Here is a 27555-nt window from a genome sequence, read left to right on the forward strand (position 1 = left end):
CACTGAAAATTCAGACTAGATATAAAGAATATTTTTTACTATGAGATGGGTCAAGCACTGGAAGAGGTTACACAAAAAGGCTGCTGAATCTCCATCCTTGGAGATACCAAACTCAGCTGGGCAAGGCTCTCAGAAACCTGATCTAATTGGACATGCTTTGGGCAGGTGCTTGGACTAGATGATCTCCAGAGGTCCTTCCAAACCTAGTTATTCCATGTTACTTTGTCCTCAGCCATTAAGAAAATATGCCTATATTAGCCCTTATTAAATAACTTTCTCCTACATACAGTACACATACATATATTTAAAAATCCTCCTTTGTCATTGGTATGGATTTCTTTCCCAATTTTATCTGTATTCCAAAGATAAAGACTGATACAATTTATCGGACTCAGAAATAACAAACTTAAGAGACAGAAACAAATTCTGACTGTAACACTCATCTATATTAAGAAGAGGAATAGAATCGTTTAGAAATTTTGAGATAGTGTTTCTAAGTAACTACTCCTGCATCACTATGTTCTAATGTAAAAAGCTACTGGCTCAGAAACATTGAAGTGGTAACACTGGTCTGTTCATTCTGTGTGTCATTTTGCCAAATCTTAATTTGTGTTCAAACCAAGAGTTTCCAACAACAAAACTTGACTTTAATCACAGAAAAGATAAAATATATACTAAATACATACTAAGAATATAAGCAAGTCGAACATACCAGCTCACATTTCCTAAAAACTCAAGACTATATTAGTGAAAATCATGGCTGATCAGCAATTTTCATGTATCAAAATTATTATCATAGAGGAGTCTCATTCTCTGATAGCTTAAAGGACGTCCCGAAGTCCAAGCATCACTTAGACAAAATAATACATAATTACATATTTATAAAATACATACTAAAAGGAGACTGAAGATCTCAGAAAATCATGGCAAAATGAAGAGACCCTCCAACACTTCAATATATGAGTAGGTGAAATGTAGCTTTCCAACAGAAAATAACAATCCTAGGAACTGGTGCCAGTGAAGGCAGTTAAGACTGCAAATCCTGTCGTTCACACTGTGATCATCACAGTAATCAAAGAGGACTCAGTTCGGGCACAATATACCTATGTGGAATAACTTTCAGGATGAAGAGACTCTTCAGAAGCAGGCTCTGAAATATAAAGATACATAAAGTCCAAGACAAGCAGTCATGTTCCACCAGATAGCTAAGACTGCCTCCAGCATCTTAGCTGCCTCCCTCATGCTGATTCAAAATGTTCTTCCATTTCACATCAGTACAGTGTAAGTAGCGATGTGACTGACCATACAAAAGACAGTCTAGTAAGTCACTTCAATAACAAGCAGACATTCAGAAATGATTACCATCAATTCTTTGAGTACTGAATGGAAAAGAAAAAACAACAAATTGGTCAGACTTTCAAGATATTTACTCTGTTCCACGTGAAATTCAAGCATCCTTTATATCAGTTATATGGGGAGAGGCCTTAACTCCATGAACATTCAGGCACACAAAAATGTTAGTAAAATGACCGGAATTCCATCCCATATTCAGAAGAAATCTAGAATAAGTCAGTATCTATACCTCATCCTTCAAAAAGATCTGTTAGAAGGTGGATTTGGCACTCAGATGTGCGAGCTGAAAACCACGCTTCAAGAAAATATTTTTTCAACTGAGAAATTTAAGCACAAAAATATGAAATTGCCTGAAATTATCAATTCTTTGGTTTGTCAGGATCATATTAACCTCTAAAGACATGCTGGCTTTGAAACAGAACAAAGAGCTCTAACATGTTTAGCCTCTGTTGAAATTGATTATGAGGTACTACAGGCTATCATCTGCTTTTTAATGAGGATCAAAACAGTTACCAAGTGAGAACAGCTTAAAACAGGTAAAAAGAATAACAGAAGTAGTTTCTGCAGTTGGCATTTGAAGGGAATGATCATATTCCGAATTAGTTCTAGTAAAATCACATGGTTCTTTTGAAGAATCAAGAGAACCCAAGGTATTGATACAGAAATGCCAAGACTCCGGATATCAGTTCTGCCAGGCACCAGCTCGCAAGAAAAGTTTAGAAGCTAGAAAAAAGTAATGTATCCTGGTTCAAAATGATTGTCATGCCAAGCCTTTAATTTAAATGGAGACGCAGCAATTTGAAGAATTGAGTTTCCCTGGGCCAGCACACTACTCCTGTAGTGTTCATGCGCTGGCAGGGCCAGCAGCTTGGCCAGGAGCAGGAGCAGGGTGCCGTGGGTGATGCGAGGCAGGCTGTGCCCTTGCTGAAAACACCTCATCCCACAGCCCCTGTGGGAGGAGAGCAGGGCTGGGCCCAGGACGGTAGCCAGGGTCACCCCTGAGTCCAGGTCACTGACATGTCCATGGTGACAAGGCAGGACTGAGGCAAGCTGGGAAGGTGAGTCTATGGATGAGGGTCAGCGACGGACACGGCCCGGCACCAGCATGGCTGCAGCACAGCTCAGGCAGGGGCCAAGGCTGAGCGCCTGAGCTTAAAAGCAGCTCCCAAGCAAGCAGACGGAGCCACCAGCAGGGCTCATCACAGCTCGTTCTCACACAGCTCTGTCCCAGCAGCCTGATCCAAGCCAAAACTGTGTTTGGGGTGGGGGGGAGGGGGGCTCAAAGGACTGTGAGATATACTAGCTGAACTGCAGTCATGCTAAGTTTGGATATAACTTTAGAAAGAATAAAGAGGCTGCCCACCTCAAATAAGAGCTGAACACTGTTTACATGTCTTACAATCTTAAGTGTTCGCTATGGTCATTAATGTTGTTGTTTTCCCACAGTCAAATTTCAGATTCCACGTCCTTGAAGTCTTCAATGTATTTGACATTATCAACTCCATTCTCTTCATGGAAAGACTAAGATGTGAAATTCATCGCAATTAGAATGATTACATTTATAGTCCAGTTGTAAATTTAGAACTTCACTTCTAGATAGGAGATTGTCTTCAGAGTAATTCATCAGCTTGAAACGGTGGTGTTCCTTACTTTCACTGAGCTATCCGCCCTGAGATTCTCTGAGAAAGATGAACACAGCTGTATGTATAAAGATTTTACAGGTATTATCTGCTCTAAACTGAAAAAAAAAAAACTGTTGTTTAGAGAAACCCTTTTTATCAAGTTTGCAATGTCCTATGTCTTTTCTAGGGAAATGTAGAATAAAATCATGTCTCATAAGGATCAACTTATTTGTATGTGATAGGAATTCAGTTAGTTTAACCCAAATCCTAGTGACTTAAAAATCTTGATTGTGGCAGATTGATTCTTTGGTGCCTGCCAATTTTCAATAGAATAAAATGGATTATGCATTAGCACAAGCAAGCCAAAATTTCATTTAATTCATTGTGAATGCATATGGATGGTCATACTGTAGATCATGTAGTCAGATCTTCCAAAGAAGAGGAGAGCACTTGAAGGTCCTCCAAAAAACAAATGTAGACTCAGACAATCAGAATGCAAAGCTCCCTACTCATATCTTGTGTGTTTCACACACACTTTCTGTGAACACCCAGAAACAACTGACCAACTGAACATACCTTAATTTTGATGCTCAAAGAGAAAAGGGTAAGAATGTTTCAGTTGCTACAACTGACATCTCACCAAACATCCTGAAAGAAGGTATTGAACATACTTCAAATTAATATTTCAGAATAAGTACCACTTCCTTGCTCTACAAGTTAAATCTTGGTTTAGTGAAACAGCATTCTGAGCTGCTGAAAATGATATTCATTGTACATGAAGTTGTACGCGTCTGAAAGCTGTAAACTTCCAATATGTTAGCATTTAATTCTCTCAGCTGCATAAACCTTTTTCTTCTGCCTACTGCCTCCTTCAGCATGCATTTCCCTATATTAATCAATATACAATTATGGAAGAACAATTACTGCTTACTGTCATGTTTCTTTCAGAAATGCAGTTTTAATCAAGCTGACATTTTTCATAAACATCAAAGATGTTGGTTCAAGATGCCTTATTCATATGAGATTCAAACCCTCATCCTGGTGAATACTCCTATCACTAAGGTAATAATCAGGACCACAGAAGCAGCAATACCACCATGATCAATTTTGGTGTTTTGTTCTAAAAGGAACTCTGACATAATGTTTATTTCTGTACAACCTGAACTGAACTTTAATGACTATATTTCAGGCACTGCATCTAAACTGAAAAAGGGATAAATCATATAATCATTCTGGGAACCCAAATTAATTCTGTGCGCAACCCACATGTCTTCATTCACAGCTTTATATGCAGGCATATCTGCAAAGTAGAGTGGAACCTTAGTGGACTGTTAAGAGATATTTGCCTACTCACAAGATCTGATTTGTAAAGCCTTGTAATGTTCCCAAAGACTACCCAGTTGAGAACTCTCAAAGGCATTTTCCAAATCAAATTATCTCATACTACTCGAACAACAGGCACTGTCTTCCAAATGCACTGTCATCACCCACGCTACGGATAGCTATAGTGCAATATCCCATGAACCTGCATCTTTCCCACTGTCAGGGATGACTTTATGCAGCACACTGTAAGATGAATACATGGTTAACTGCCCTACCATCTAGGAGTTCTTCAGACTAGGAATTATCTAGTTGAAAGGATTTAGATAGTGTGACTCCACTTTACCCCCTTCAACAAAACAAACTAAATGAGGAAAACATCCCATTCAATATGGATGTGGATGCTTTCGAAATTACTAACAAATGCATGTTGCTTTTATACATTTCCAAAAAATCTGTAGCCAAACTCTTACCTTGACCTTGTTATCTTTAATAAAAATGCCATTCTTCTCCTTACTGATGATTTCTTGGTACTGTAATAGTGGTCAAAGACTACATTAACAATAAAAATCTTTACACTCCATGTTATACTAACTTACAAAAAGACACTCCAGTCCTCAGAGAAAGTATTGTATAAGTTAAGACAAGTCCAAATAGCAGCAAACAACAGAAGGATGAAAACAACAAAAACAAAACCATATGAACAAGAGAACAGTAAAACACGTCCCTTAATTACTCAAATCCACTTTCTTACTTCCTCTTTAAACCTATCTGCAGAGGGAGATTTGCCATGATTATGACAGGAAAAATCAAGGTTAGTTTCTATGATGGAAGATTGGAAAGAAAAAAGTCAAGGGTGAAAGGAAGAGAAGAGAAACCCATCAAGAAATATTCAAACCAAGGAATACTATTTTGGAGCCTTTTGATTTACCAAAAGTTCTAAAAGAGATCTACTAACTATAGCCTCAAAGTTTATAAGTAGTAAAGATCCTTTGTAGCCTTTGAAACAGAACTTTCTTTGCAATTCTTCATCTTCTGAGACATATGCTGCTTACCCTGGCCTGTTCTAAAGTATACAGTAGCAGAAGTTGGTGTAAATGGGATGAATATGCCTGGAAACTTGATATTATAAAAAAGATCACAAACAGATCAAACAGCTCCAACAAAGAACATTTCGGAGTCATTCAGTTTTAGAAGAAACTAGCAAAAGGAACCAGTCAAAAGGGTAAAAAAACTGAAGGAGACACAGAGATTCTTTAAAAATTACCTTAAGCAAGGACCAAAGCACATGCATACAACCTGCCAGACAAAGTCTACAAAGACCAAAGAAAATCTAGGACAGTTAGAACAGGAGGCTATTAGAAGAAGTCATCCTTCAAAAAGTTGGGGTTTATCCAAATAAGGAACATAGAAAAGAATGAATTCTGGTAACTTACAATAAGGTAGACCAAAAAGAATTTTCATGGAATAACGTATAGAGGTAGAAAATACATCAGAAAAAAGGACACTGTCAGAGACTGAGTCAAACTAAATTTTTTGTATCACACTCACTGTGATTAGAGAGATACTTAATCCAGAATCCTGCTTTATGGAGAATCAACCGGACGATATAATTCAAATGGATATTGTCAAAAAAAATAAGTTGTAAAGTTAATCAACAAAACAGTAACAAATTTTTAGAATCAGATAATATTCAGCATAGAGCCCTAAAAAAACTCAAGTGTAATATATCTATTAACTGTAATACACAGTCTCTCATTGACAGAACAGAAGATGGTAAATATGATGCCAACTTATTTATTTATTAAGGAATTCCAGAGTTTGATCAATTGAATAACAGACAAGTCAGTCTGACATCCATATTGGACAAATTCATAGAAGCCAAAATATAAAACAAAATTGGCAAGCATATGAATAAATTATAATACAATGTGGAAAAGTCAGAGTGGTTTTTGTAAAGGGAAGTCATGTCTGTTACATTTATTAGAATTCCTTCAAGTAGTCACTGAGCATGTGAATAAATGGGATCATATGATAAAGCCAAGCTGGACTTCCAAGCCTTTAAAGAATCTCAGCTCCCATGGAACAGGAATAAATTCATTCATGACAAAACTTAACTGGTTAAAAAACTAGAAAAGAACAGAAATTAATGGTCAAGGTCTTTTAATGGAGAGATATAACCAGTGGAGCCTCACAGGGATCTCTCTAGAGATGCTCTGTCCAGCATATTCATAAATGATCTTCAAAATAAATGAATGAGAACTGGAAAAGTTAATTTATCATATAAAGTTATCCACAGTAGTAGAAACAAAAGCTAATCGGTAAGAGTTGCAGAACAGACTAGCAGAAATCAGCTTACAGATAGAAAGATTTAGCTTACACAGTTAGAAAAGCCTTTTAAGGTGAGGATGGTGAAGCAGTGGAACAAACAACCTAAGAGGCTGTGGAAGCATCTCACTGGAAATCTGTCAAGAGAAGTTAGACAAATATCTGCCCAGTTCACATGATCCAGCCTAAGGATAGTCTAAATGAAGTCTGCAAACATCTCATTAGGAGATGAAGCCTTCCTCCAAATGCTCTTTTTCTCTGATTCTATGCATGTAGACATAATGACTCTGAAAATCAGTCCTCATTGCCTTTAATAATCAGATGAAATTAATATAGGAATTGTTATATACCTTATTACTGGTAACATGATCTAGTTAAAAAAGCAGTAATAATATGTGAGCTTACTCAAGAAAAAAGGCACTATATGAAAATTACCTTCTTAACAAAATTCTGTCATGTTCAAGGCAGCTTGAGAGATTTACACACAACCTCAGTTGCTTTAGTCATTACAAAACAGTAGAAAACAGCAGATTCTTTTATATTGTCAGCCAAAATTTGAGTTCATTACCAATACATATATTTAAAACCTGCTTTCTCTGTGTTCTTTAGCTCAACTTTAAGACAAAAAAATACATAACATTTATATGATTTTCTCCTACCCACAGGCATATTAAGATGGTATTTACAGATTGAGTGATATCTGCAATGATTGTATTATGGAAAAATAGTCATTTATGGAAATAAATGATACTGACAAATGATTTTATAAATAAATAAACGACTATATTAATTTACAAAACAAGTGTTTCCATAAAAGACTAGTATAAGACGACTAAAATATTGTCATGAATATCTTATGAATATCTGTCAGAATCTGAGAAAGATACATATATCGGACACAAATATCTCATACAAAATGTTGAATAAACTGGTCTCAGGACTGAACTGTTTTCTGCAATTACCATAGTTCTGCTGAATTTTTTATTCCATAATCCAGCTTTTTAAAAATGCAGCTTACTGGTTTACCTAGTGTTACACAGTAAACACCAGTATACTAGCTTTAACTTTACATTCTTTCTTAATGTATTTAATTTTTGAAGGTTTAATATGATATCTCTGAAGACAAACAATAATCAGATTTCTAGTGGTATTTCTTCTAAATGTTTTTTTTTCCCAAGGACTTTATGTGAAAACTTTAAAATCAGTTTATGAACAACTTTTAATCCACTTTCCTTAAAATATATTAACATAAATATATAGAATGCCAGATATAATGCATATGTACCAATGCATAATAAACAGGTAAAAATATTATAATATATTGTATACACTAATCTAACACTCATTTAACAAAAATCTTGTCCAGATGAGCCTGGGCGAGCAGAAAAGCAACAATTCTAGCTCTAAGTTCTAATATTCACAGTCTCAATATTGGTCTCAAAAGATTATTAGATATCCTCCCTATCCTCAATACAGAGACTCAATCCTCCAGTGAGAGAACTGTACTTGAGTGAGTTTGATAGTAGAAATGTGGCATGTGCTAACTTAAATGCCATATTCACAAATCCATCTGCAAATCAGAGCTTTAATGAAGATCATTTGAGAGGACAGATGTCTTAAAAGACCCTAGGTAGATATAATTTTCTCCTTAAAGGAAATCTGTTTCAGTAACTATACAGTTAGGATGCATTAGCAATGATTAAGAGACACTGAGTTTGCAAGAAGCCAGTTACTAAACTTTCATCACTCCATACCTTGTTTGACCGTAAAGATACTCTTCCTCCACAGCGTGCACAGAATTTAGTTTGGCAATATGAACAGTTATGGCCACAGCCATCGGCAAATTTTGTTTTGTGGCAGATGCCACAGGTTGGGGCATCACCCTTCTGCTCCTGCTGCTGCTGTGATTCTTCGCCCATCTTCTTCACTTGCTCCTTATACATTTCAAACTGCTGATGTAATTTTCTGCAGAAGAAAAGAGATTATTAACAGTTGTTTTATTTAAGCCTGTAAATACGTCACAATCAATAAATTGCAATCAATTTCAAAACACAAATTAGAGAGAAATACTGTAGTAAAGAAAATACATTTAATTTATGATGTTCTGGAAGTGTAACTTTCAAGAATTACTTCTTTTTTGATATAACTAAACTCTAGGTGGAGGCCCAACACTGAAAACATGCCGCAATTAGTCCAGCTGCTATGAAGAGAAGTAGATTTGTTTTAGGATGTGACCAGCTCTTATCCACAAATACAGCAGTAGGAAACATGGGCTGAGTGATCCAAGACCCTGAGGTAGCAGATGATAAACCAGTTTTTTAGTGGGGAAAAAATCTGATTTATTCTTCCAAGTGTACTTTTATCTAATACGACCAGACAGACAAAAATATCTTATCTTGATATAACTTACTCTGATTTACCAACAGTACTGCACAGCTTGATTATTCTAAAATGCTTTATCAATCACTTTTCAAACACAGGGTGCGAGTCCATAACAAGTTACCTCAGTTTAACAAGTTGACCTCTAGTTTAACAACTAGAAATCAATTAAGCTACTCATATCATTATTTAGGTGCTGCCAGGTCATGTCAAAGGAAAGGCAGATGACCTTAGACATAAAAATCAGAGATAGCAGTTTAAGAGATATATATATATACACATGTGTTTTACCTTCCATTCCCTGTGAACTAGGAGCATATTCATAGTCAATTACCATGTGCATACAGAATTGCCATAATTCCTCCAGGCATGCTACTTTATTCATGTCTGAGCCCACAACACTCAAATTCTGTTTAATGTCCATATATGGCAATTAAAATTGTCTCACTATGATCAAAGTTACAGACTCATTTCAAGTTTTGTAAGAGCAGTCTTTTCTTAAAGGCCCTATTTCTGGAGGTAAATAATGTCATTTTTCAGCTTATAAGGTTGCTGAACAAAGCTGAAAAATGTGACATGTTACACTGTAAGAACTCAAAAACAGAGAGAAAATAAAAAGAGTTTTGACTTCTCTTTTACTTTTGTGCCTATGATTTTAAGGAGTCTGAATCATGATCTTTAAATTTTTAGTATGGAATTCAACTCATCTACATTTGCTAAATTGCAAATTTTAGCATCTAAAATTTTGAATCTAGTCTAAGCTATGCATTTAGCTCCCTGTAGTCCATGTACAGAGACAAGCACAACCAAAAAATGATGCATCCCACCCACTCAGTAGGATTGTTGCTAAAAATTCTAATCCACTCTTACAAAATACTGAGTTAACTGCACTTAATTACACTCTCACAAATCATCCCATTAATTCTCCATCCTCCTGCAACCACTTGTCTATTTGGCTCGAATTCTTTGCATTCACCTTTGAAGTTTTCCCACAGCGTGGCTGCTCTTCTCATAACCTTTGCCTAAGCCTCTTTCCATTTTGCCATCTCCTTACACTTCCATTTCTGTGTTTCTAGTCTACTGTTTCTATGCTTAGAACAGATTCTTTAATCCCCTGTCAAAGTGACTTTCTTCTCCTTCACATTCATTACTTAGCATACTTCCTTTGACTAACCTTATAAATCTGAGGTTCCAAAATAGATTATTCTTTAGTTAACTGTTAGTCAGTATAGTTCTGTTACAAAATGATCAGTCTCTCCTATGCCACAGTTCAGCAGAACACACAACACCTACTGAACCATTAACATACGAGTAGTCCCACTAAATCCAAAAGCCTCTCTTTTCTAGAACGCCTATACCAAAAACTGGAATAGTTGTGCTTTGAAGTATGAATGCAAGGTCAGCAGATTGACTCTCTGAGATTAATGAAAAGGAAACTAAACTCCAGAGTCAGGGACTCTTTACAGAAGAGTATTGTGATATTCATCTCTCCATTTTGGTAAATGCAGAATTTGAAATATCAAATTTTGATTCTGATGAATGAATATTCCATTTCATAGATGAGTTTGGAGGCACTGCCAGCAGCTAAAATTCAAATTAATCTTCCGAAAGCCAGTTTTCTATTCTCTTAACATGGAAGCAGTCTGAAAGTTATCAAAAACGGAAAAAGCTCTAGATAACTGTATCTCTTGTACCATTTCTTGATGAGCATGTTGCTGGTCAGATTTGAAACAATTCTCTGTCAGTTGATGTCTCCGTATCTCAGTATCTGAGACACATACACATTTTTTGATATAGGACAATATAAATACTTTCTTCAGCCTGCAATGAAGATAGGTCCTCAAATCACTGATGTCAATTAAGCAGTGATATAACCTGTATGCCTCATTAGACAATCTATGCTTCACATATCATTATGCATTATGTTCAAGAACAATAAACAAATTGCACAAATATTTTTTAAAATATGAATTATTTTACCAAAGTTATTTGTTTCCCTTCCTTTGTAAATCTACATCTCTATTACTAGAATTTTAAAAATTACTTACCACTTGACAGTATTTTGAATACATATAGCAGCATTACAATTAATGTCTAATACATTTGAAACATTCCTGGCTATAAAAAAAATGTCTTATTAGCAGATGATGGAGTATCTGCTGATTCCTGTGATATGAAGATCCCACTAACAGCCCAGGGCTGAATGAATGCTTTACTTTCATCAGCAACACTTTTTATACTTAGAAAAGCTACTGCTTACCAAAGAGAAGATATGGGCCATTGCAGGTCTTGGCCAGCTATAATTTGGGAGGCAGAAGAAGGAAAAGTCTGCCTGGATGTTTTGCTTTGTTTTTTCCAATGCTCAGACCAAAATGTAGCTTTGACTGAACCAGAGGAATGTAACCTTCATCGGGGCAGTCAAGTGCTCTGTTTCTTCTACCAGTTTGCCATCATCACTTAAGATTTCCTATCTTCTCTTTTTTTTTTCAGCTGAGAGGCCAGAGCAGCAAATCTTCTCACACATGCTGCTGCTATTACAAATCCCTCTTTCTTGGAGTAGCTGGAGAGCTCTATACTTTTAGTATATCTGGATTCGACAGCAACTGAGCAAGTTTACAAAAGAAAAATCCACCACCACGCCTCAAAGTACTGACACTCTTTGATTGCCATTTCCTGTATTTGGCCGTGGAGAAAGTATCATGGCATAATTGCCTTCTTGTTATACCTCCCCACACATGTTCAATATCGGACACTGCTAGGGCCAGAATACTGAAGTAGACAGACCTCTGGTCTGACCAGGTAGAACCACTCTTACATTATGCTCATGGCAGTCTACCTTCAACAAGAGGGATGGAGAACAGTATCGTAACTTAACCTTCCCTATGAATGCTGTAAAAACGTATTGTAATCTGTTTTTTAATCATCCGCAGCAGGGTTCCCGTAAAACTGATAGAAGAAATTAACTGACCCGTACCATGTCAAGTTACATCAGCATTAAAATTCAGCTTCCCTGGTAGCATTCTAGGATAAAAAGTACTACAAATTTCCATCTGTTTCACATCTGAAGCTTTCAGCTGTCAGTCTGTTAGTTATTATAGGTTTATATTCAGGATCTACATGTTCGTGTAGGAACCTGATTCTGTGCAGCATTATTAATCGAGATAGGAAAACAGTTCATGCCCTTCTCAGAGAGTTAAATTAGACTTTACACTCTAGAGTTTATGAAACTAGAAAAAAAATTAAAACGGAAATACTAAGCAAAAAATTGAAAGTGCAAGAGATTCATTTTTCTTTAGAATTCCTTATCTTTTCAGATATTTCTATATTTTTTCAGATAAGATTATTTAAAAAAAATACACATGAAGCCTAAGATAGCACAAAGAACAATCTTCTGGAGGAAATTAAATTGGGAAACCAGCTTCCTTAACACAGGAATATATCCTTTATGTATTCCAGATATAAATAAATGAGATAAAACAGTTTCATCAGAAACATCGGAGGCTCTTATCAAGACAAATACTACCACACTGAGTCAATTAAAAATTATCTCAAACAATATTATTTCCCATGTTTACCCACATATATGGCAAGAATTGTTAGGATTTCCTTTTTTCAGGAAAACTCCCCTAACAATATACTTTACATTATACCATAGAGAAGTTGTAGGAACCAGCAGGCAGCTCCCTCTCTGCACTAGGCTAGACAGGAGGCTAGAGGCATGCTTCTTCTATGCACCTGCAAGCTGTCTTGAGACCTCGGCTGCCACCGACCTTTTTCCAGAAAGAGGGAAAGCATGCCTACTTCATGTTGCTTATGCATCATCTTTCTAAACTACCTGCTCTTCTCAATTTTTAGTTCACATGCTGACCCAAGACACAGCAGCTGCATCTTCCTCTTTGTCTCTTTCAGCCCTTCTCCTGCCTGGCTCATAGTAGTGCAGGGCGTGCGGTCATTCCTCTGGCCTCCATGGGAATGACGTGGGGTCAACGCTGACCTAATGGGAATCTGTGGACTCAGGAGTAAGTGGCTTCTTCTGCCTTCTCCCTGGTTCAGAAGGACTTCACTGTTGGATGTTTTTTGTTGAATGAGGCAGGACAAGAGTTGCTAATAAGAAAGAGCTGAATGAAGATGAGAACAGAATTTCATTTTGGAAATCTGGCACATTTCCACATTTTACTCTGACAGCAGTATATAATTGGTAATCAGTAGTCTGGCCCATTTCCATCAATAAAACACGTAATCTCTGAGACCTTGCTTGCCTTTTAATTTTGTCAAACAGTGTGTTCTTCATTTAAAGCATATTATCTATGCTGAACTTCAAGTTTATTTTAGGTTATGTTCAGTTTTGTGGCTTCCTTATAATCTACAGCCTTTGTTTTCATGATTATTTTCTCACCAGTCTCATTGATGCATAAAAAGCATAAGCCTTTTGCCAACTCTTAAGCCTCATATACTGAAATAATTTCACTTTTTTTCCTCTTGGGCACAAGTATCTATGTAAGGTCACCACGATGTTTGCCTCAAAGTATAAACTTTTTAAGGTTATATACAAAAATTTTCTAAAATCCTTCTTCTAGTAGCCAACAACTTATTGTCTGCCAAAATAGTTGGTTTTTATATCAGTGTTTTCTGTTTCAAGAAGAATATTATGCATATTGACAGCTGCCAGAAAAAAAATTAAACACAAAATACAAAACCTAATAAATTATCACCAAGATTGCACTCAATATGTATTCTACTTACTTAGCAGAACCACCTGAGATGAGTATGCATCCTTTAAACTAAATACAAAGTATTCAGTTTAGAGAGTCCATAAAAAACTACCTGACCTATTTTTTATGTGTCAATATATTTTTTTCTTCAGGGTCTAGCCTGCAAGGATTTAAACCAAAAATTACACCAGTAACACTCAGTGATAGTTGTTTCCAGTAGTATAATAGTTAAATAATTTATAAAATGTAATGCTCTGCAAACTCTACTTTGTTCCATTTGTCTGCAGTCATGTCTCTGTTCAGAACATCGCTGCCTGAGAGGGCTTAGAAGTTCAGTGGCAGGGAACTGAGAGCAGCCAGTATTACGGAAAACTTAGAGTTTGGAACTGATCTCAGGAATCACAGGTCTCCAATTTCTGATTTCCAGTCCCTATACTCCCGTGAGTTACTCTGCAAGTGACCAAGATCCATGCTGTAAGTCTGAATAACCAGGCTCTGCAGACGATTTACTTATTAGGCCAAAATGCTTCTCCATTATATAAAATTTTGACACGCTACAGTTTAAAGGTTTTAAACTACGATAATTACATTAAATTGAACAGTAAAAGAATGTTCAACTGGCAAAGTCTGCAAGGTTAGAATAAGTCTGAATTAAAGCCTTCACTGTCCAGTAACTCAGCAATAACCCTTATATATATGTATTTAGACAGCACTCTCAATGGCGCTCTCACATGCCATCTATTTCTACTGATACAAAGTGTCTCTCCTTTTCCACATCATTTCAGAAAAGACAAGTATTCTCTTTAATAACTGCTATAAAGTTTACAGGAAAAGGAGAGGTCAGCATGAGTTTATGCAAAGATCTGATGATAATGGAGAGTCAGACTGGGAAAAATGTATTTGAGTCAAGTTCTAGTCATTGTTATCTCTTAAGAGAATGAGTTCCCTGAATCACAACTCTCTCTTCTGGAATTTATATCAGTGAAGCCCATGAGCCTTACATGACTAGTCAAGACTCTTTTTTGAATTGTAAAATGTCCTATCTGAGACATTTACGTAGACGACTTTTGAGTATCAAAAGCAACCCTTTGTAAGAGACTGGATTGATCTGTCAAGGTCAAGAAATAGTTTCTACTGGGATGCTTGTTTTGGTCTGCAAGGAAAGAGTTCGTTTAATTTGGCTTATTCTTGGCTCCCCACAGCTTTCTAGAAATGAGAATCTCAGTATCAAAGAGCAGAAATCCATGGACCTCTGATGAGACATGAGCTGTTACTGAAAGTGAGTAAGAAATGCAAGTTCAGTTATCTGATGTCTCTTATTACTGTGCAGAAGATCCTTCAATTCTTATTTCTCTTCTGTCCTCCAGAAATGTCCCCAAAACTTTCAGCATTTTACCAAAAAAATGCTTTAACAGTGACAAGCAGTTCTGCAGCCACTGCTGCCTTCTAAAGGTTCTCACTTAAATGTTTCTGAAATTTCCAAAGCTGCTTAAAATCTCCCCAAAGAATGGGGGACTGATAAGACAAAGCTAGATGTAAGCGTAGCAGCCACTTCTCATTTCCTGGCTACAGTTCTCTCAAAGTCTTGGACTGACTGTAGCCTCTGCGTCATTTTCTGTTCCAGATGCAGTGCGCGGATGTGGCTGGAATCCAGGCTTCAAAATGGGTTTGTTCACTCTCCGTTCTGCCAAGACCATTCATTCAACAATTTTTCCTGCCTGGTGGCAATAATTATTTGGAAACAGGCAAAACATTATTTCCTGCACAAATATTGTATTCATCACCTAATGCTTTCTCTTTTCACAATAGTGCTAGCTAAACTAACACTAAATACACACCTCTTTCCCAAATGAATAAATACTATTCTTGCACATACAACCCCACGTGTAGTTAGAGGTTGGGAACCAACTACATGAACAGCAGCTCTGTCACAAGAACCTGAGAGATAATGGTAGACACTAGGTTGAATATGAGCCCAGCAGTGTGCTCTCATTACAAATTAAGCAAATTACATCTGGAGCTACATTAGGAAGAATACAGCCAGCAGATAAAGGGAAATTACTATTCACCTTTAGGATGCAGCCAGTGATGCTGGGTTTCACTCTCTCAAGATGGATGTTGACAAACTGGAGTGGTCCAGGGGAGAGCTGCTAAAATGGTCAGGGGCCTAGACCATGTAACCTGTGAGGAGGAACAAAGGAACTGGGTCCTTACAGTCTGGAAAGAGGAAGGGGCTCAGAAGCGATCTAACACCTGCTGGAAACTAGCTACCTGATCTAACAACTACCTGAAGAAGTAGTAACAAAGATGACAGGCAACAGAGCCAAATTCTTTTTGGTAGTGGCAAATGCTAAAAGAAGGGGCAAGAGGCACATTGGGAGCTTCAGTTTTTTTAACCAGGAGGGAAACGTGGCGCTAGAACAGGTCATCCCAAGAGGTTGTGGAATCTCCATCCCTAGAGGTATTCAAAATTCACCTGCAGAAAGCTCCAGCTGACCTGATCTAGTGTTGGTAACAATCGTGCTTTGAGCTGGCGATTGGTCCAGAGAGCCTGTCCAACCACCATTTCTATTATTATATACCTGACAAAGGCATTCTGAAGTAAGAAAAGAAATATAAAGTCTCAGTTCAAACAGAAACATAAGGCAAAATATTCAACAATAATTACTTGACTTAGCACTGCCTACAAAAAAGAAGAAAAGGACTTGGCAGTGTTTACCAATAGAAAAAAAACTTCATGCCGATGCTATAGAACACCAAAAAAAAAAACCCAAGTTGATATTGCCAAAGTAATCTAAGCATCTCCGCCTTTGTATTATGAAGTCACCACTCATGACTGCTCACAAGCTTAAAGTATTTTAATTTCAAAGTAAAAGTATTCAGGAGAAAAATTATGCTTTCAGATATCACTGTGAATACTAAAGTGCTTGAAATATCTTTTAGTATAAGCCTCTGCACTGCTAAGACTTGAAAATTTCACACAACTGCAGATCTACAATAAAAATGTAATGAGAATCATGGTGAATGAACAGTAAGCAAACAATTTAAATATCTCTTTCTGATAATACTGTTGAAGACTATAGTCAAAAAATGACTGCAGATATTTTAAGTAAGTTTATAGCCCAAATCCAAGGTATCTTTTACTTTATCGTACAGCTAAATGAGTCTACAGATATGACTTCTATTGCCCATTGACTTGAATATCTGAGCCATAAATGTGAAAGTTATTTGAAAAATTTTATTCTTTCAGCTGTTACCAAAATAAATATATGTAACAGATAGACTGGGTTTCTACAAGCAAAGTACAAGTTGGGGAAACACATTAGAATCTGTTAGTATGATGCATGTTCAGTAAAAGTAAGCCTCACTGGATTGCTTCTATTAAATTATCAAACAGTCTCCAACGATCAACAGGAGCAGGTTCACCAGAAAGTTCTGTTATAAAAGAAAATGCTTTTTATAAACCACAGTGAAAATACTTAACTGTCTCAAAGTCTGACCAGCGACCTCACATGTACTTTCAACTCAATGTAATGAAATGGACAGCAAAGTGTGAGTTTACACCTTCATACTGATATGCTGAGACTATAGGGAAGCATTTTTTTAAAAACTATGTTCAGAAATGTAAAACAGCCTTTTCTTAATGGCAAAATATAAGTTTTGCCAGTATTTGGCTGAAATGAAAAAGGAGAATAAATAAAAGCCATTTTCAAAAGACCATGATTCTGCTTTCAATTTAACAGATAAAGAAAAATTATCGAGCAGTAAAAGGACTCAAGTCTCACTTCAAAAAAGAACCTCTCAACCAATTTTGTTTAAAATTAATGGATTATCCTACCCTGGCAGATAATGCAACAACAGTCTCAATGCCATTCACAATTCAGAGTTTCCACTTTTCCTATCAGTGAAAATGAAATACCGACAGAAACCAGACGTCAGCAGAGATCTCTAGTGAACATTCACCACAACATTTTAACCTGTTTTGTGTCAAAAATGGAATCTTTTACTGTCTCACTGGGATTGACATACAATTTTAACTGTCTGGTTGCCTTAAACACACAATAATTAACTGTTTTCTACTGTTACTAGGTTTAACCTCATGTAAGTGAAATGGCTAAGCTTAAGCTTTAGCTAAAAATTTTTCTACTGAAGAATATTTAGAGATTGCAAATTGAAAAGGGGTTAAAATAACAATTGTAGAGTAAAACACTACTTTTTAATCTATGCCCTGGAATTTACAATAACTGGGAAAAATCTGGAGTATTGGAAATTTCAGTTCAGAATTTTCTAATCAAATGGCTTTTCATTTGAGGCACTTGATTTGACTTCCTATTGAAAATATCGGTTTTGGCTAAACTTTCACTAAGCCTTTTTCTTTTTTTTCCAAATCTTGGATATAATGTCCAGAAAATGCAAGATACTGTAACATCCAATTAGTTTGGGTATTTACTTGAAATGTAAGAGACCTACATTTTAGCCCCTACTTGCCCTGAATCCCAGTCTTTCACAACCTATGCAAGAGCACTAACTCTCAAGTTCATCTCAAAACATCACTTGTTGCACTTTGCATAAATAGTTTGAAATACCTTTTTATTTCATTGTAGCAAAGCATGTGGAAGATAATGAAGGCTTCCAGTCTGCACTGTGCCATGTCTTGTTCTCAGCTTATTTGACCTTCCTCACAAAACAGCAAATATTTCTCTCACTGCACTCTTCCTATGTCATAATGAATTAATTAATCTTGCATGAAATACTTGCATGAGTAGTGTCATTGAATCTAGTTTACTTTAGTAAAATCAGAAACTCAGTAAAAAAAAAATGTGAAAAAACTCTCATTTTTAATAACTGAGTAGGATAATGATTCTGTGAATAAATCAATGGATTACAGGCTGCTAGACAAATATTTTAACTGGAACTGGCAGGATTAGCTTACCTGCCTTTTTCTCTGTTTATAATGCTCAGTATTGAATAAAACTGCAGCTTTTGTTTATTACTCAAGTGAGGCCACCTTTTGCTGGCAAAGTACCAGTGAGCAATGGCTTTTAACTGCAACAGTCTGTGCAAGGCTACAAGAAAAAGTAAACACAGAGAAGAGGAACATACGGCCAATTAAAGGCTGACCTTAATTAATCTTACAATATTTCTGTGTGGTTTTAAAGATAGGAAGATAAAGCTAAACAGTATGAATATAAAGGAAAAAGAAGTTGGTAACTCCAGCCCTATCTCTTATTTCCAGGTTTCCGCAGAACAACAGATAGATACTTACTCATACCTTTTCTGTAGTGCGTAGTTTCACAGTTCAAGCTAATTGCAAAAATTAAATTGAGAAGTTATATCCTTGTGACAAACTGTATTTTATTGTTTGTTAAAATTAATCTTTCTTTAACTGCATTTACTTTATTTTTACAACTACGATGTATAAGAAGCTATAAAGTCCCAATTAAGGTTTAAACAGCTAGAATACAGTAACAAACCAAATTCATCTGGAACTTTTTCAACACTTATTTTCAGCTAAAATAAGTGAGAGGGGCATTTAAGAACAAAGAGAATACCATATTCCTCTAATACTTTATCCATGGCCAAATCATTCAGAGAAAGCTACTGTAACTGACAATTATGAGATCAGCTGCCTATGAATAAAGGAAGTTCCTTGATAACTCCACTTAGAAATTAGTCTACACCTTTGAGTATCTACACAGCGCTTATGCATTTTATTTCAACGTAACTGCGAACAATCTGTTCATCCTTTTCTGGATCTTATTTAAAAATCTTAACTTGCAGCTGAAGGCTCCACAACTTTCATACTGATATTTTGTACATTTATATTGGGGTTTTTTTCATTCTCATTAGCTGCTTCTTTCAGAAAAATTCTGTAAAGGAACTTCTTTAAAGCATTATGATTCTATAGATCCCTGTAATGTTTCTTCTCATTTCTTTCTAAAATAAACCTCCTAGCTAACTTTCATTTCTTCTCCATACAAAAGTCTTCATTATTCTAGTAACTTCTGTCACCTGCTTCTGTACCTTCTCCACCTATATTGGAAATATCACTAGGACTCCTTATTCTAATGTCCAAGCATCAAGCAGGTAAATTAAACCCACACTGTCACATACAGTAGTGGTAGTATTCCTTCCGCTCCTTCCCTGTGAAAAGGCTGGCTCTTCCCAGGTAATTTTAGGTCTCATTCATATTAACAGCATAGCTGAAGATTCAAATAGTATCACCTAGCACAGACCTCCCTCTCACGTGAGAAATCCTGCATGTACGCCATGCCATTTATGATAGAAAAAGAGAAGCTTCCAGTGCCTGACTAATACCAGGAAACTCTCCATTCCACAGCTGCGTAACTCAACTAAAAATACCTTATCTCCAGCTCCATGGGCCTTGTCCCTGTGTTTTTAATCAACAGTATCCCAAAGGAGTTGCTTTGGTAAACTGCTGAAACCACGAAGTGCTAATCCCCAGCTGACAATGAAGATCAGGACTAAGTACATGAACTTCCAGTAAAAGTAGGCTGGCAGAAAGTATATGACTCAGAGCACAAGAATAGTTTCTTAAAGATAAACATTTTTATTGTCATTGCATATATATTCTGTCCCAGTTATAGTAAGCAGAAGAAATCTCAACTAAGATTACAAATACACAATTTTGGTAAAAAATTTATTTCTTATGAAACAGGGTGTATATGGTCATTCTGTGCACCCCACGTATCCAACTACTTTCACCTCCATTCGATAAATTTCAGCCAAATCTGATGAGAAAGAAAACCTGTCTCAAAGACAACTGCATTACAAGTTCGAAAGAACAGCCGTTGTCATAGATGAGAAATTTTGGAACCATCTTGCCATCCTGTCTATGGGTAAAGCTGCATCATGAGCTCAAGCTTTACTGAATACTACAAAATACACAGAGAATTTCTCGTATGAGAGAGAGAGCTTATGATAACTGATACTATTTGAATCTTCAGCTCTACTAGTATCATTATATGAATATGTATGGCTGTTGTTAAGCACTTTGAACAAATGGTCATCAAGTTTTTGGAAGCTGTGCGTAAGAGCAACATGTTGTGCTTTCATCATTCAGTCTCATGGGGCTGATGACCAGGATCTGTCCCTAATTTCTGCAAGAGAAGGCAAAAAGGATGGGGCAAATCAGTAGCATGGATATTGCTGTAAACTAGGCATATAATAATTCTGGTGTGATACAGCATCACATACATTTAGAATCATGACACTCTTAACTATGACCACCTGCAACAACCCAGGTATAGGAAAAGCTCAACCAGAGACCAACCTTTCTTAGACCCCTAAGTCAATCAGCTGCAAGACACAAATCCCCAGGTAAAAAGGATTTATTTCCGCTACTTCTTATTTACAAGGAAGAGTAAGAGCTCCTGGCTAAACAGAAGGGAAATAACATTTTATAGCTAATTTTGTAACAGAAAACTATTATATCAACAAAAATTAGGGGAAAAGCTAAGTAAAATCCCAAAACATTACACCACTTCAATTAACTGTCAAGAGGCCAAATATCCATTATGGAAATGGAGTATAATTTTTTAAAAAAATTCAATATTTTCCTCTTCCATCAGGGATCAATTCATGCTTGTCTAGATTTAACATGAGCCAACTAGTCTTCATCTAGGACAGGTATTTTGTAGTTGTTGCAATACCCTGATGATGGTATGGGCTTTGTGCAAAATTGACACTTGGGTCACCCACGCAAAGCTGACATAGAAGTATGCCAACTTTCATCCCTTATGCAAAAACTCTTTTTGGAAATCTGAATCACTGAGAAATACACTAGGCTGAGGCTCTCAGAAAAATTCCTTTTTACAGGCTATTTTTATACTATTATTGTACTTTTTATATTTAAAAACTGGGCTACTTTTTATAGCCACTGTTGCATGTTTCTTTCTGATTCACTCATTTGATTTAAATGTTTTAAAACAGAAGTGTTATAGCCATCTAAAATGTTAGAAATATAGCTGCATAGACAGAAATATATAGTTGCAATGTTAGAAATATAGTTGACTGTTTTTATATTTTTTTTGGATACAGTTTGTGTTAGGTATCCAAATAAATACCAGTTGTCAAAAAAGCTGGGCCACACCTACATACTCTTTAAAATCTGAACCTGTGTCATTGAGTAAATTTGACATTAATTTCAAATTTGACTTTAAATAAGGGGAGTGAGTATCAGATAGCATTTTGCTAAGTTAAATTATTAGACCTTTGTTTTTTAAACAGCAGCCTCATTATTAAAAAATATACAATTACTGCTCCATCCAAATTACTCACTAACAAAAAGTTTCACAGTTTGTCTGATACTTGACTTGTATTCATAAATCGCACTTTTATTTACCAAATGTACCTTAAAAAAGGGGCTAATTCAGTCACTGGCTATTAAGTACATTGCAACATTATTACATTTATAAAGGGTATCTCCAGCAGAGATAATATTTCTCACAGTCACTCAGATTACTTTATTTCCATCATCGGTTGATACACAAAAGGAAGCCATCAACTTCACACCCTAGTTTTACAAATGCCCAAAATACCTTAGCTACTGTGTTAAACTTTTTTATTGTTAATATGTAAGGCAAAATTACTTTTTTTTTTTTAGACAATTTCACATACAAATGAAATAAATACATGCAAAATAATAGGTCAGACTGTCTTGCCTCCGAAATGTAACACCTCCTGACATTACAGTATCATCATTAGAGTGAGTTCATTCCACATCACTTACAACATTCATGAGGCTTTTCAATTATTAAGTAGCCCCTATCTTTTTACTTTTCTGACAGGGATGTTCCTATCTTGATGGCTTTCCTTTTTTAACAAACAGGAGAGAAACTTGGGCAATACTAAGAAAGTTAGCATAAGCTAGGTTCAGTAGTGCTCACCACATTGTTGTCTCATCTTCCTCTGAGCAACCTATATCAGCATTCTCATTGCTGAATTATCACCACGGGAACTGGTGGTAGTAATTAGTTGTGATGCCTTTTAGTAATGGAAAAGTTTGGCTTTTGTTTATATCAGTATTTTTACTGTGAATGTGTCACCAGTGGAGGCATATTGCTAGTAGTGCTACAGGGGAATCCTCACAAAACTGAGGTTTCGAACTCTCAGAATATTGTCATTTCTCATACTGTTCATATTTTAAAAATAAGAGTAAGTAGGACCCAAACACATCCATTATTTTCATCATACTAAAGTAAGATCTAGAAAGAAACAAAGGAAGTGGATCTTGAAACTGAAATTCAAATCTAAGAAAGGGAAGAATTATAATTTTTATGAGAAATTACCTCATCAGGGAAGATGACAGGAGAGAGTTGCATGAACAAGGTGTGTAGCAATTTTCCCCATGCTAATTACATGTAAACTTAGACCTCCATATTTTTCCTCTATTCAAAAGATACACTGAACTCAAAACTTGACCTGGCAGAATTAAACATAATGTTAATTTAGGTTACAACAGTATGTCCCCATTTTAGACAAACAGTATTTGATAAAAACTGAAGAGAAATAGTGATCTGTGCCTCCAAAACTGTATAAACAGTAGTTAATCAAACACTATTTCTGAGAGATAATGTCCAAGTTTGCCAAATAAAATTTAGAGTTTTATGCAAAACCACCCCCCCAAAAAAATCAATGACAGAGAAGTTTAGAATGCAATCCTATATTTAGATCCTTTAACATCTTAATTAAAGCTTATTAATTAATAATCATTAAAGGCTCAGTCCTACTGGGCATAAATGAGGGTTGTAAGGAATAGTAATGGACAACCAGTAGGGCTGCTGATAATGCTGTGGTGCTCGTAACGCAGTATAGTGGAACTACACATAACAGCAGGCCCTGAAAAACTACCAGAGGAAGCAAGAACATTGTGACAAGCATAGACCAGGAACTATTTTACAGACAGCTGTGTAAAATTCTGCCTTCCTCTTAACTCTTCTTGAATGCTTTTCTCTGCCAAGATTAGTTTACTAAAATCTTCTCTTCAAATACTTCTGTTGGAAATAAAGTAAATGTAAATGGATTTTCTCACATTTGTATTAGCTTTACTGCAAATAAACATGTAGAACAAGTCTTAAGTCTTGCTCTTCACCATACCAATCTTTTCTTCCTGTGTAACAGTTCTCATGTTTATGCATATTGTTGAGTAGGGTTCATTAATTATTATATTGTATATCAATCCTGTAAGTTGCTGAGAAATCTTTTTCTTTAAAAAATAAGTTCTACAGATCTATCTCAGTGAGTCTATTTAGCCAGCTCACACTTTTGCTGCAAATCAAACTTGGCAGACTGGCTGCAGGGATGCCTCACATTCTAATACGGCTTTGCCTTCCCCACATATTCTCATTGAGATATCTTCCACAACCGTGGTATTTCAATAAATCTACTAACCTAAATTAAAGACAGTGCTGAAAACACTTTGGAGAAAAAATATCTGTTATTTTTACTGCAGAACATGGTCAACTCCATCTAAAGATAATAAATCCAGATATTCAAAATCAATTTACATTCCTATTTTAGATGACCCTTTTATATCCAGGATCAGCCAGACCTATGGATATTACTACTCACAGAAGGTCCAATATCAATACTGATAAATTTTTCTTCTTTGTGCTAAGCTAACTAATACGTTACAACAGGATCTTTGTAACAGCACGCTTCCATCATGGGAAGCAGGATCTTTCTTTAAATATGGACACCCAAAAAAGAAGTTGGTTACATATACATATGTCCTTCATCCTTCCCTGAGCTCTAAAGGCAGAATCAAAAGAGAGGCAAAGGCATTGGCTAGGACATAACAGCCAATACTTGAACAAATCAGCATTCAAAAAGCTGAGTAGAGGAGATAAAGTTTTGATCCTGGCATTATCACGGCTCATAAAGCATGAACATAAATATTTAACCAAAGAGAGAAAACTTATTTAGTATATGTAGGTAATTAAGATTGTAATTTATGTTGTAATAGTTAAGAAGCATACATAATGGAGTTAACAATTTAACAGTACATCTTTTAGAGGACAGCTTCTAACAATACAGACAGTACAACATTTTCTTGAGAGATTCAATATGAGTAATAATATAAAGAGGAGAATGCAGTTGTCATTGCTAGGTATGATGCAACATGATTGGAGTAAGCTTGTTGCCTCAAAGTATTTAATGTTGAAAGAAGTAACATTCTGCTCTTTCAGAGATCACATGTTAGTGCTTATTACCCTGTTGGTCAACACTGCACTAAAAATGAGGAAGTGTGTTCTGCTCTTAGGTACATAATCAGCGGCTGGAGGTCTCCAACTGTTTCAAAATTATTTCCTGACACAAGCAAAACAGTCTGTATCCATGGACAAAGCAGATCTGAGATGAAAAGTCTCACTGTATTCCAGCTGAGGAACCTGAGTTCTCTTTTTGCTGAATATCCTTGCACTGAACGAAGAATATCCTTTTCCTAAAATAAAACTATCCATAGTAATCAGCTGTGAAACTACGGAATATACATACAGATGTAAAGCGTGCTAAAGGACAACAAAGGGTGAACTGCAAAAGGGATAACTGGAAGTACTGACAAGTATTCAAATTCTGGACTCACTGAATCATGATTGTGAGAGATGAGAATTCCCAACAGGCCACAATAAAACTGGATTTTTGTTTCTGTAAGATTGCTTTTTTCCACTATGACAATCTTCACCGTCTGTTAATGCTATTCATAGATGAGACTTTGTACCCAGTAGTACTCATCCTCACCCCAGGCTTCTGATCGACTCACCCTGGCACCATCTGTCTATGTTTGTTCGGAGTCCAAGATACTTCAGGAGCCACATCACTACGAATTTACTTCAACTTTCCCTCCATACAGAGCATAATCAGAAAAATATCTTTAGGAAGAGATAAGTGAACTTCCTCCTTCTGTAAAAACAATATTACTGCCACTATGATCATAGAAAGCCAGCCCTAAGAGCACATGTAGAAGCAAATGGGAATGATTATACTGAAAAATAAGAAAGATCCATCCATCTGTAAAATAGGAGAGTTGTCTGAGGGTTTCATAACAGAAATGTTTTTAGGACCATTCTCCTTTTGGAACATAATTTAGATGTTTTATATATTTGTTCAGTCATCTTCAGTCTCTAAAACCAGAACTCTAGTTGTGAAGACTGCCATCACAACAATCAGCACCTGGTGATGAAGGACAACTGTCTCATCTCGTATGTCTTCCCTATCCTCATGGAAGGGGTGAATGGGGCAGAGCTCCACATCCTATAGTCAGCCTCTTCTAAACCAGTATGATCCTTTCCTGCCTTAAATAAGAGAGGATTAAAGTGATACTTCTTCCCCTAGTCTTGCTGCCCCCTACCCCCGTGCCTCTTAGATTACAGTATGAACACGGCATTTTATATCTAATGAACTGGCCAAACACCCCAAACAATTCCTTACTAAAGGGATAAAAGAAGAAAATGGTAAAGAACAACACTTTACTCAACCTTACTCACTCCAAAATATGCAATGGAATCAGTCACAGCAAATTCATCAGAAATAAAACCATGTAACTGAGAGAACAATGTCTTCCAAAGGCAAAGGACAATGCTGGTTCATAGCTATTAATTTAACAGAAATGTTACTAAAAGGAATTGTTAGTTTACAAGGATGTAACTAACATTTGGACTTTTCTTCAGAAAAGCTCTGCAGCTGGGAAGCCTAACTGTATTTTCAGCAAGCATAATTGTGTTTCCTGTCTCCAGGGGACAGGAATTCCCCAGATATTAATGACTGACAGGTCTAGTTCTGCTCTCAACCTGCAAGCTAGCAAAAATACCAACTGCTATGTGAAACTTACCATGAAAAATAAAAAATAACCTCACTTTCCACTGGCATCATTAACAGTTGTAAGTGCTCAACACTTCATAGTAGTACTCAGCACTACCTGGAACTGGGTCATTTGTAGAAGTCATTGCAGAGGTACAAAGTGTTTTCAGTGCATGCTTTCAGTAGCAAGCATCAAACTGTACGCCTTACCTCTAAGAATTGGCCTTGCTGAAGTGCCAAACATCATTCAGTACTGAAGACACTAGATGCAGGTAAAAGGTATCCAGCATTTTTAGTGTTACTATCACTAACCGGTAGTGTTTAAAACCTACTTCCTGCTTCTAAAATGGTTTATTACTTCATGAACCTGATCTTTTCTTTTTCAGAATTTCATCCAATCTTTTGTTTGAGGATAGTTATGCAGTCATGAGGTTCTAACTGATTCAACTATAATCACTAAATTTCTCCACTCTCTTGAATATTTATTCAACATTGTTTATTATGCTCTGTTCAGGCTCTAAGATCAGATATACACGATAGTAAAAGCTGTTAGTGATAATTTAAGAACATCTCTACTTTTATTAAAAAAATTATTCGGAAGACTATTTATCCCAAGTTACCTGCCATTCATTAAGACTACCATTTTGAAAGCCTTATTTATTACATCAAGCACTAGCGATTTTAGAAATTTGATGTATTTGAAATAGATAGATTACAGAACTTTATTAAAGACATGAGTCTCATGAATTTAGTGTCTTAGTCCAACCTCATGATAGCATGTGCACATGCATGTACCACAGACAATACTGACAACAATAACTGATGTCCATGGGGAAGAAAACAGTAATGGGGTGGACAAGGCCAGAGGGCCAAAAGTAAATATACTGGGAGATGAAACTCTTGGCAGAGTGAGATGGCCACAGAAGTCTTTGAACTAGAAAAAAGGAAATCTTGAGTTTGAAAAAGACGGGCTATGAAAATATTTATTTTACTGAAAGGAATTGTCTCAGCTAATCAGAGCC

General features: G+C 36.2%; 1 protein-coding gene across 7 annotated transcripts in view; it reads right to left on the reverse strand.

The window, feature by feature from the left end:
- The window catches only part of RIMS2 (regulating synaptic membrane exocytosis 2), a 473994-nt gene that overhangs the window by 374329 nt on the left and 72110 nt on the right, over window positions 1-27555 (reverse strand). For all 7 annotated transcript variants that reach the window (XM_064507622.1, XM_064507626.1, XM_064507628.1 and 4 more), the window contains one exon: window positions 8378-8588. In XM_064507622.1, the coding sequence (XP_064363692.1) occupies window positions 8378-8588 (211 nt within the window). The remainder of the gene's footprint in view (window positions 1-8377; window positions 8589-27555) is intronic.

Source organism: Dromaius novaehollandiae, chromosome 2 (assembly GCF_036370855.1).
Source record: "Dromaius novaehollandiae isolate bDroNov1 chromosome 2, bDroNov1.hap1, whole genome shotgun sequence".
Taxonomy (NCBI): Eukaryota; Metazoa; Chordata; class Aves; order Casuariiformes; family Dromaiidae; genus Dromaius; species Dromaius novaehollandiae.